Below are 12,500 nucleotides of genomic sequence, written 5' to 3'. Positions count from 1 at the left end.
GTTTTAAGTTCTGATTTTAAAAAGACACCTGTTTATTTTAGCTGGAATTTTCTTATTTATTGGTCCGCCATTACTAACTTTAAAATCTTGAGAGAGCTGGGTCGAGGAGAAAATGATGTCAAACACTCACTAGTTTAAGAATGCAATGCGTGTGTACGCGGCCTAATTAATATGCAGCACGGGAGTTTCGGGCTTTCAGACTTTTCAACTCGTGTTTTGCATATATAAAAAATTGCGTTTACACGCTGAAATTTTAAGCTAGTGAGTAAATGACGTCATTTTCTCTAGATCCAACCCTCTGAGGTCCAATCGGCCAATTTTGAACGTGAGTAATGGCGGATTATGAAATCCAAAACTTACACTCAAAATAAACAGCCTTTGGATAAAACTCAAAGCTCAAAATTTTGCCAGTTAAGTGTTAAGCGAACACGCTTTCAAAATCAGAAGAAAAAAAGGAAATGATTTTTTGATCATAGTACCACTTTAAGATTGAAACTTGTTTAATTTAAGGCATTGACCAGCTTAAGTTGAATTTACTTTCTGATGAGGTTGGAAGATAAAATATTGAGTATTATTTAAATTTCAAGTTGACTTGTGGGCACAAAGCAAGTCCTAAATATTTGGCAGTTCAGAGTTAATGTGAATTAGAAGTTCATTTGTACAAATTATAGTGTTTTGACATGCTGCATTGCAGAGGTTTCCCCTCCACATAATGTATACAGTAATTTCAGCAAATTGCTATTTACAGGGTGCCAAGTGGATAAAAGGGTGACAAAATAAGAAAATCTAAAAGTGGGAACAAAATAGCAGTATTAATGGACATGCATCATTATAGTCACCATTGCGAGGTTCAAAATAATTGTTTTGTCAACATAAAGCCCAAGCTTACAACATTATTTTTCTCCAGCCATGAGCACAAAAAATAGGAAAAATTCCCTGAAGAACAATCGAATTTTAAAGACAAAAAAATAGGAAATAGCAATAGCTCGCATGCACCTTCATCAACTATCTACTGTGCAGCTTCCTACAGTTCCCCTATTATCCAACCCCTGATTTCAATCCATGGCGTAATAGTAAAACCTCCACACAAGTTGCTAGTTGAAACTAGTAATTAAAATTTAGGAACTGGTGAAGAAGAGGACGTTAATAACGCTGGCATTTCTAACAAGGTTTTTTTTCTGTTGACAAGAAGGAAAGTAAAATACATTAATTTTTAAAAGAAAATTTAATAGGCTGTGCTTCCTTATGTTAGCTTGAGATTATATACAAAACGAAAGGAATAGCAAACTCATCTTACCTTAGCAGACTTCAACTGACAGGGCCGTCTCGGCTGAACTCCCACCTCAATCGATCTATGCCCGGCGTTGTCAATCAATGGTTTCCGATCGATTGATTGCAATCAATACTATCAATAATAATCAATAACAATCCATTGATTGTTATTGATTGGTGCAACCAATCGATAAAAATCGATACTCACACTCGGAGTCTTAATTGCTGTTGATTACCATTGATTTCTATAGAAAATCATTGATTAATAATTCATTATGCAACTTTCTGGCGCGTGTTAGCGTGGGCGTGCTTCATTGGTCCCTGGCATATTTACACGTCCAGGGTAATTGGGTAATTCGATTGCGCACTTTTATCATTGCACTTCAACCGGGATTCCCAGAACACACTTGTTACGGAGTTTGCTGGTTCCAGAGATGGCAAAGCAAGTTGAATTGTCAGTGTGCTGTGTAGTCAAGGGCTATCACGAATGCCCTTTTGAAGTGAATGTTCAAGATGTATGTTCTTGGCCTGCATGCGTATATTCAGGCAGCATGACAGTGAGCGCAGACAAAAACAATTTCCTCAACCAATTAACAAGCTGGAAGAGAGTGACACTGAAGAGACTTGAAAACAATTTTGTTCTTGTTTCGAGACGATCAGAGTCTAGTAATTTAAGTGAGCTTTTAATAGTAATAAGGGGTAAAAATGCTACAAATTTAACATAAAACACAACAAATAAAGATAACTGAATGGTTTGTTCATTCATATGGTGCGTTTCATAATCAATAAAAATCAATAATAATCGATAACAATCGATGAAAATCAATAGAAATCGATACTCACACAACTCTAAGTCTACGATTTTTATCGATTTCCAATACCAATCGATTAATTGTTATTGATTATTATTGATTATTATTGATTTTATCGATTATCGGAAACCATTGATTGACAACGCCGGGATCTATGACAACATTTACTCGGAAATCTGCCTGACTCAATATTGTGCATGAAGCCGCCGACGAAAATTCGATCACACAAGAGCGAAAGACTGTTAAGAAGTTTTACCACTGAAATACCGCTATTCCGAAAGAAAAAAGGTGTACACGCTGCTGTGGCTAAAAAAAATTCCTTTAGCAAGTAATGGAACAAGACATCTTCGGCCGCCATTTTGTTTGTTATTTCGCTTGCTCGCGTGTCAAAAAAGCCTGGGCACAAGCAAATTATCAACCAATCAGACAAAAGTCCCCCTTGCTGGTTATCAGCTCATATACCTTAGTTTGCCCTTATATGGTAAACGATTGCGCTAAGCGCTGCTAAACCAATTTTTTTTCCGCCAGAAGGCGAAATTATTTTTGAATAAAGCCAAAAAAGAAAAAAAAATTTTTGTGGAAAGTTTGGATCAATTCTGACGTTTAGAAGTACGCGAAAAGGCAAGAAATGTTTTTGTGATGAGCCTATGTCTGTCTGACCACAAGGTATTACAAAACATCGCATCTTCATCAAGTTTTCTCGATTTCGCTGGGATTTTCTCACATTTTTTGCTCGTATTTCGTACTTCCAAATTTTTGGAGTTTAAGGAATTTAATGAAACAATTATTATTCCATTCGCGCTTGTTGGATATGAGACTGGTTATAGCCAACTTGGCGCTACGCACCTCGTTGGCTATTTACCATGATTTCATATCCAACGCGCGCTCATGGAATAATTGTTAATTATTATTTTATTATTGTATTTTTATTACTTTCTAAACTGCATTAATGACGGAATGACAGGATCTTGTCTCAGTTTTTGCAAAACTACCAGTGCAAATGCCAGATATGCAATATCCAAGATTGAAAATTTAATGAAAGAAAAATAATATGCAAGTCTATGGGTGTGCAAGTTCTGTCGGTAAATTACTTACTAGGTGAGCTCACAACTTTGTACATGACAGTTTGATCATGTTTCTGTCTAGCTATGCTATTGAGGTTTCTTAGGGGGGGAGTGGTGGTGGGGGAGCTTTTAGCTTAATATGGAAGAGAGATTGAATTTAACGAAAGGGCATTAAAATATAATTGGGTAAACAGGTATTAGTAGTTTGTTACTAAATAGTTGCAATGTATGATGCAGTCCAGTGATAGAAACCTTTGGGATACATGGTGTCAAATCCGAAACATGTTTTTGCACAATCTTCTGCATCAGCAGAGACGGTTTGCAGGATTGAGGTCATTTTATTTACAGGTGTTTGTTTACATTAAATTCGCTTAATCTTAAGTTAATCACAAATTTTAGCTCACTTGTTAAATTAATTTATTTTTTAATTAATTATCATTTGCAATGTTATGCAATTGGGACTGTTTTTGTATAAGTCATAAATCATCATCATTATTATTACTTTTTGCTACTGTACCTTTAGATGCTTTCCTTTGTGAATGATGCAAAGTGAACATAATAATTATTGTTTTTCGCAGATGTTAGCAAGCCAGGAGAAGATGGTGCCTCACCTCTTCACTTTGCAGCTAGATTCCGTGCAAACACAGCATTCCCATCAGCCAGTAGAGACTCGTTAGCACTGGACGGAGTTGACAGTGAAGTTAATGCAGTAGTTGCACCTCTGACAATGGCTTTGAGTGCTGAAAGCGTTGCACAAGGAGATGCAAATCACAGCTATGGAATGCAGGTCTGAGGCTATAGTACTTTATCCTTGATTATTATGATTATATTAGGTATATGTATTAATCATTTACTTACACTATTTTCCATTGCTGGCAATTGCTATCTTAGGCATTCGAGAACAGACCATTTGAAAACCTCCTTTTCAAGTATTGGTGCAAAGATATGGAATAGTATCCCCAACAGTGATCATGCGCTACCTAAATATAAATTTACAGTCCAACGCACCTTACCATGGTCACCCAACAAACTTTCACATTTGACAACTCCGTGTAAATATGTTAACTCAACAACCCATGCAAGGGTTTTCAACTTACAACTGTGTGAACTTTGCAAGGAGGCATGACTGTCAATCAAAATTAATGATCGGCAGACAATTTATAAAAAACTCTGTTAGGTGGCTGCAGTAAGACGTGTCGCACTGTAACAGGTTGGATATCCTACAGAATCAGCTTCTGGATACTTTGATATACTGTAAGAGAATACTTATATGTTGCCGTGCATACTTTAGTTGAAATATTTAGTAAATATTAAATTTAATATTTTCAGTTTAATTTCAATCATACATTTGTTTAATTCTACCTATTTTGTAATTCATGTCCTCCCTATCATTTTAATCTAATATGTTGATATTGATGTATCTGTTCTCTGTATTGCTGTCTCAATGCCTATTATTGTCAGTAATTTTTTAGTTTTCCTTCCCGCCTTGATTAGCAAGGCTACACTGTATTTTTCAGGTAAGAAAAAAAATATGAAAAACATTTCACATTTCACATTTTTCAACACTCAAAAAGAAATTTTGTATCTCTGCGCGGCCATGTAACTTTCATTTTATTATATAAACACCAATGAAAAATTAATACTAAATCATTTCACGAAGGCATCCAAAGGAGCAATTTTCACATGTAACCATAGGAACAGTGATCTTTCACATGTGAAAATAGCATGAACTATCTATCTATGCATGAAGATATCATGTTTTCACGCGAAAGCTCACTTGTTATTTCTTTGGTGTTTATATAATAAATTAATGTGGGAAAGGTGACCAAAAAATGAAGAAATGACTCCATGCTGGGAAAAATTATTGTTATCATGCTGACTGGCAGTTGGAATAAGTGGTTAGTGCTGACTTTGTAATTACATCTTCAAATGGTTAAACTCTCTAGTCTTCTCGGATAAGGACGATAAGCCGGAGGTCCCGTCTCACAACCCTTCAATGTTCATAATCCTGTGGGACGTAAAAGAACCTGCACACTTGTCGCAAAGAGTAGGGCATGTAGTTCCCGGTGTTGTGGTCTATCTTCTGTGATGTATCATGGTTTGGAGGGTAAATGCTCGGAGACATAATTAGCTACACCAAGCTACTCTAAAAATCCGAGGGTAAATAAAGATATATGATATGATATGATATGTTAGGATGGTATCGTTGCATGGGAATGCTCAAAGTACAAGTCTTACCCTTTGTACCAATCGGATTAATGATACCTTCAAATTCAAGTCCACTGTGTTTTCTAAACATCCATGAGCACATGTCGTAGACCTTTTTCATAAAATACTAGTCAAATAAAATGTTCATTTGTTTTAATGCTAATGAAAGTCTTTTTATTCTAGCCCCTCTGTGATATTCAAAATTCAAAGGAATGTATATATGAACCACAATGAGGCCAGCAAGTCTTATTAACATGGGTCAAAAGAAAAAAAATGAACAAATCAAATAAAGGAAAAGGAATATAATTCAATATAAATCAAAGGAATATATGAACCACAGTGAGGCCAGCAAGTCTTATTAACATTAATACAAAAGAATGATAAATCAAGCCCCATACAGTGTACATGAAAGTGATATGAAAGTGGCATTCCATGTAAATGAAATTTGTGGGAAAGTGAGTCAGCAAATTATTGTACTTAAATGCAAAAATTAAGACCTTTTGTAAGAATAAGAGTCATCTATAGTACATGTATGGTGGTTTTATTCTGCGGCATGTTAGTTATTGCTCAGACACATCGATCGGCATTTCTGTTGTAAGCAAGTAGCTGACAAGCGAGTGCTACGTACACTTTGTGTTTAGGGATAAGTCCACCCAGTATGAGGAACTACTGATAGAAGTTTTTACGGTGGTGTACCTGAAAACTAGTTGTAAAAGTGTGTATGCACTAAAATAAAGTCTTTAGTTAGTCTTTAAGTCTCAGTGGTCAATAATAGTTGAACTAATAGTTTCTAACTGCTATGGCTATTTTTGGTAAATTTTCATATACCAGACTAAAGTGGCGCAAAACAAAAGAACCGTTGTAACAGTTATTGCGATTAGGAATTTCTTATTGGGTATTGCTATATTGGTTTTGTTCTTTGTTTTATGGACACCATAACTATTTTGGATCCGATATTATGAAAGATGAGCCTCCAGTTTAGATGGCCAAAATCATGCAGTGCCTTGTGCTTTAAAATTAAGTTCTTCTGTGTCTAATGTGAATGTTCCCTGCTTTTTGTTCACTTATTTCTAGATCCCGACAGAAGAGTCTTCTGAGTCGCTCATTGTTTACCTTGTCGAACAAGGAAGTGATGTAAATGTCAGGGACAACTATGGCATGACACCTCTTCACCATGCAGCATCAAAAGGCAATTTAACTGCTGTGATAGAGCTGCTGCAGTGTAAAGAAATAAAAGTTGATGTGAGTTGTTTTGTGAGAGGTTGTACAATATGAGAGCCAGTGAGCCATGCAAGTCACTTGAGTTAACATGCGAGCCATGCAACTAAACGTGCAAGCCATGTGAATCAATCTGTGAGCCACGCAGTTATTGAAAACTTACCGTTTTAAAATGGATGCTTCGAGTTAAATACCGTTTATCTTTGCCATTTGAAATGGGTGCTTAGACTTAAATGCCAGACTCAAGCATACATGAGCTAAATTACAAACAACATAACATAAACTTTGAAAAACTGACATTAGGCTGAACAGTTTTCAAAAACCAAATTCTGATCCAGTGTAATCTTCTTCGTTATTGCCCGTCCCTGCCTCCTTTTATATTTGAATATTTGATGTTTTATTCAAACCTTCTTTCAATGTTTTGAGTGCTGCTTCACTTAGCTGCCAGTTCCAAGGCAATGAGGCTAAATTTCGTAGCCCCATCTTAGGGATCGGCATGACTTGACTTATAGCGGGTAGAGTTAAAAACACCGACCCCTAGTCCATGGTCTACCCAAATATACTATTTCAAGTGAGTACTATTGGTCGTAAGCAGTGTCAATATTAGTGCTAAGCCTGAACATCCATTTTAAATGGTGTTGGTCAACAGTATTTAAGTCTAAGTACCCACTTTAAAAAGGTTAGCTTTCGATAATATTGTTGTGATGGCCGATTACTTCATGTAAGTGAAGTGAAACCAGCACAATCCCTAAATTAAGTTGCATGTGGCCGTGCAGACAAAGGTACATGCAATGTCATTATGTAATCAATTCAATTCTTTCAATAGTACTCCTTCGAAATAGTACTTGTTAGAGTTAGTCTATTTTAGGGTAGTCCGTTTGGGTAGTTTATCGGGGTAGTCCATGGACTGGGGGTCAGTGTTTAATTGACTACTTTCAAAATATCATTGGTCCTATTCTGGATTTATTGAATATGATGTGATCTCCTTTCATTGAAAATTCATTCATTTGGGAGGTCCCCTTAAAATTCTGAATAATTGTGTTTAAATTGACTTAGAATCTAGATGTGGCATTTGTAAAAATTGAACCGAAAAGAGGATGGGCCTCAAGTATGACCCTTAAACTAGCTAAGGTTACTAAAAGAGTCATGTATTTATTTGCATTTATTAATATTTGAATGACAAACAGGAATTAGATGCAAGTGGAAGCACCCCACTTCATTGTGCTGCCACTGAAGGTGTTGCAGAGGTTGTAAAAGCATTACTTGATGCTGGTGCAGATGTGAGAGCAAAAGACAGTGAAAAGATGACTCCCATTCATTTTGCCTGCAGTGATGGCAAAATTGACACTGTAAAAGTGTTACTTCAGCATGTGGAAAATTCACCATGTGGTTTTGATGTGACTGAAATGCTGGACGACAGAAACAGAGAAGGAGAAACAGCACTCCATGCTGCTGTGGAAGGTGGATATTTGGATGTAGTGCAGCTTTGTTTGCAAAAAGGAGCCAAAGTACGAGATAGAAGGGGGAACCTTGCTCACCCCTTACACATTGCAGCGATCAATGGTCATGTTGAAATTGCAAAGTGTTTAACTGAACACAATGCCAAGATTGAGGCAAGAAATATCTACCATGAAACGCCGCTACATAAAGCTGCGGCATACAACAAAACAAGGATGGTGTCATTCCTCCTGGAGAAGTAAGTAACTGCCTATCTTTTTCCATCTGTCCTTCATAACCCTGACCCATCTACATGTACATGTACCTTCTCCTTTCCTAATAATTTTCCTTCCCACTTTTATCAAACTACCCACCTGTCCAGTTTCCTTCCCATCTTCCTCTTGCTTAATACTGACTCACCCTTGTACATGTATCACCCCCAATCCCATTGCCACATCTGCAGGACTGAAGGCTGTAGGACTTTGTCCAAGCAAACCATCACCAGCCCTCTCAAAGTGGGAGAGCAGGTTCCAAAACAAACCGATCCCACTGAAAACTACAAAATTCTACCTGAAAAGTGTTGGGACTTGACATGTAGTTACAGTACAAATATTTTTTACTGAATTGTACAATCGCAATAAGTTGTTACTGCTGCTCCTGCAACATTGTTGGTCTGACTTTTTTGTTGCAACAGATTGCCTAGGAATTAAACACAGTTGAATCTAGGGATACATGTAAAGCGTTTTTTTTAGAAATGTAAGTTGGCTTTAATCATTTAAAAGGTATAAACAGTGTTGCTAAAAGCTGTTCTTTTTTGTAAAGTGAAGGATTCCAATAATATGGACTTGACCTATATCTTCCTTTCGCCCATCACTTGTCTACTTACGAATCTTCGTCCAGTTTCTTTTATTTCAATTCGCTGTTAATAATTATGTGGACAAAAATTGAAAATTTTGAGAAGTTCAAGAAAAAAGTATGTGTAAGGCCAATTTACTTGTAAAATCGAGTTAACTACTTAGAGCACTTTTACATCTGTGTATCGACTCAGCAAGAGACAGGGCGCGACGAAAGTGCTGTCCGATAGCCCGGGGCTACTGGAATGACTTGTCGGGCTAGCGTTTTCTTATCGTAGCTTGCCCGACGGGCAAGCACCGTTGGTTTCTCTTTTCTGATGATAAATTGAGCTTTTATACCACAAAGTGTGTAGCAGAAGCTCCTGAGAGAAAATGATAACGTTATGAGGCCAAATTATCGTAGCGTGACAACGTTTTGCGCCGCATTTTAGTTGCGTCCGTAAATAACGTCATGACTTTTTCTCCTTACATAGCGACCGAAATATATTTTTGAAATGACAATCTTTGCCGACTGACAGCGTGCAGTGCGAGACAATCAGTCTAATTAAATTCCAGCCAAGTCACGGTGTAGTGGATTTTCTCGGAAATTTAGGTGCGTTTCGTTGGGAAACTATTGTTATTGCGCATACATTCTGCGCATCTCGAGATAATCTGGTTTCCTACCGTTGATGCTTACTAATACAGGGATGTTATTGCGCGACTTAAAACTATCCGGAAAAAGTAGATCTTAGTAAATACTCTTGGTATCCAAAAAGAAAATTGCGGGTAACCAGGCATTTTTGAGAAATAATTAAGATTCAGTTTGAGAAAAAAACGCCATACATTGCTTTGTATTTTAAAGCTTTTTACAAATATTATTCATTAATTATCTTTGAAAAATGGATGCTTACCCCCAATTTTCTTTTTGGATTTCCATAACACTTGTTAAGATCTACATTTCCTGCATAATCATGAAACGGGGCAAAAATACCCTTAAATAGTAGGCACCGTCCTTAAATACATCTGATTATTCTTTATGAACAATTTAATGTCGGGCTAGCTCGTCAGACCTTCGGGCTAGTAACCTCAAGTAACAGCTTGCCCGATGGGCAACCTCATCTTTTCATTTTCGTCTCACCCTGAAGAGACCATATGGTTCTGATCTAATAGAACAGTGTGTTGCAATGACCATGATAAAGACTCTTTTATTTATAAATCAATGCAATCTGCATACCTTGATGGACATACCTTTTTTTATACAGAGGACACGCCAGCATTGTTACGAGTTTGTAATTTATGTCATGCTATGCTCTTATCAGATTGACTATATTGAATGCTCAGTTGTTGCCACTTCGCGCACATGCTACTGTGTCTTGTAGGCTTTCTTTGGACGAGTTATTGTTTAGTTTCTTGATCATTATGCCTCGTTCAGTCGCTTGCTGAAACCAATCCACTGGCCTGGATGCTGGATCCATGTCTGTTGCTCAGCTCGAAGCTCTCCCAAGGAATTCTCCGATATTGTTGGCATTGGCACGCAATCTAGTTACCACAGGCACGAAATCCCGCCTGACCCGCTGTAACTTTGAACACGAACTTGAAACCGTAATGTGGAGGTTACCAATCCCGAGTTTCAACCAGGTCAGAGCAATCCTAGAAACTTCGGCATCAGTTCGGAATGATTTAATTATGCATAGTTTTAGGTCCATCCAGTATTTCTGTGATCTGTGACCTGCTTTTCCTTCATGCTCCGTGCGGCACACTTATAAGTTCATTGCATGGAGTGTACCACGCTTCCAGTCTGATTGTTGGATCCTTCATGGGAAACTTTAATGGACGAGTTCATTGCAATTGAAATCGTTTCACGGTTCCTTTCTTTTGAAGCAAACTAGTGTCTTCTCTCCATCAGTATATCCGATCCCGAGAGGTAAATGCTTTCATTGTCTGTAAAATGTCCAAAACCTGTGTGGAGATGCAGTCAGTTGGCAAAGACAAAGTGCATCGGGAGATGGCTTTGTTTCGCAATGCTCAAGAAAAAACTACAATGCCGGATAACCTTTAATCCGCCAGAACTCATGATTTTCTGGCATTTAGCTTTCCTTAAAAAAATATTAGCCCTAGCATCTTGTGGCTGGCAGGGGATTGCAAAGACGTGGTGGGGAGTGAAATGAAGTATACCTTGTAGAGGAACATCCATGGATCTCTACCAAAGTTACACTTGGAAGTATCATGTAGCATATCGCGCAGATCTCTACAAAGATAAAACCCAAAAGCCCACTAAATGCACCGTTCATGACCCTGAAATGGCCGTGAAAACATACACCTTGCAGTGCTTCGGCAAATTCGCAACCAGAAAGAAAGAGCAACTTGACTAAAAAAGGAGCAGGTAACCATTAAATTTCTGATAACAGAACTTTTAAATGGTCTGTTTGTTATGTATGAGAATCTAAACCCTATTACAATGATTGCTTGAAACTCAACTTTTTTCGCTTATTCTAAAATTGAAAAATGGCTAAAACCACAGGCAGACCACCCTAAGAATGTGAGAGTGCATGACGTCACATTATTTTGAGACAGTTGTAACGGCCAATTCAACTGATCGAGGAAAATGTTCCATAAAAAAATTCAAATCGCGATCTTTCTTTTGGCAAATTCATTTTATGGACAGTCAGATAAATGAAGTTCACTCACCTACTATTTTCTGCGTTGTCCTGAGTGGTTTGATGGGTTTTTGGGACGCGTCGATTTCCTCTTCAGATCCCACGCGTCGCCACATACAATATAAATAGACAAGGCGTGCAACTTCCAAGACCGCACACAACCGAGTGCCTCCAGAATTTAGCCGAATTTCTCCCACTTCCAAAGGTCACTCGCCCCCCAACCTTGGGCACGTAGAAAGTCGATAATTTTACTAGCATTGTGCCAAAAGTCATCAAATTTACACGTTGTAAACATCCTGATGCTGTCTCGGGGGCCCTAGCCAAGGAAGTTTCTCGTGGCCATACTGCTGGATCATTTACTTCTCCTCCCATTCCCAATCTTCAATGCTCCCCCCTTGTTGTGCTACCTAAGAAGGATGGGACTTGGCGCATTATCATGGACCTCTCATCTCGTCACGGCTCATCAATTAATGACCGTGTTTCAAAGACAGACTTTCACTCTGCATTATGCCACATTGGACCAGGCGCTAGCGCTTGTGGCCTGTCATGGCCCAAATGCACTCATGGCCAAGTTAGACATCAAACATGCCTTTCACCTTTGTCCAGTTCGAATTGAGGACCGAGAGCTCCTTGGAATTCACTGGCAGGGTAAATTTTATGTTGACCTTCGCCTCCCCTTTGGCTTGCCCTCATCCCCATACCTCTTTAACAGCCTAGCTGACGCATTTGAATGGGTCTTGAAGAGACAGCATGAAATTCCGGACTTAATGCATTACCTAGACGATGCGTGTGTGAAATGTCCAGTCCACCAAGCGTATAGCTTCATTCCTCTGGCTCCCGACAAATTGGAAAGTCCTGCCACTCAGTTAGTGTTCCTGGGCATCCGTATTGACACCACTGCTATGGAAACCTCCTTACCTAAGGACAAACTCAGTGGCCTACTAACCGAGCTTCAGTGGTGGTCCTCAAGTAAAAAATGTTGCAAACGAGACCTCCGTT

General features: G+C 38.3%; 1 protein-coding gene across 1 annotated transcript in view; it reads left to right on the top strand.

Annotated features, from left to right (window-relative positions):
* LOC137996435 (transient receptor potential cation channel subfamily A member 1 homolog) overlaps positions 1-12,500 on the top strand; it is a 72,253-nt gene that overhangs the window by 17,234 nt on the left and 42,519 nt on the right. The window contains exons 4-6 of the mRNA XM_068841823.1: positions 3,727-3,935; positions 6,431-6,598; positions 7,762-8,270. Coding sequence (XP_068697924.1) covers positions 3,727-3,935; positions 6,431-6,598; positions 7,762-8,270 — 886 coding nt within the window. The remainder of the gene's footprint in view (positions 1-3,726; positions 3,936-6,430; positions 6,599-7,761; positions 8,271-12,500) is intronic.

Source organism: Montipora foliosa, chromosome 3, assembly GCF_036669935.1.
Source record: "Montipora foliosa isolate CH-2021 chromosome 3, ASM3666993v2, whole genome shotgun sequence".
Taxonomy (NCBI): domain Eukaryota; kingdom Metazoa; phylum Cnidaria; class Anthozoa; order Scleractinia; family Acroporidae; genus Montipora; species Montipora foliosa.
Note: the sequence above shows the minus strand (reverse complement) of the source record. Positions and strands in the feature narration are given on the sequence as shown.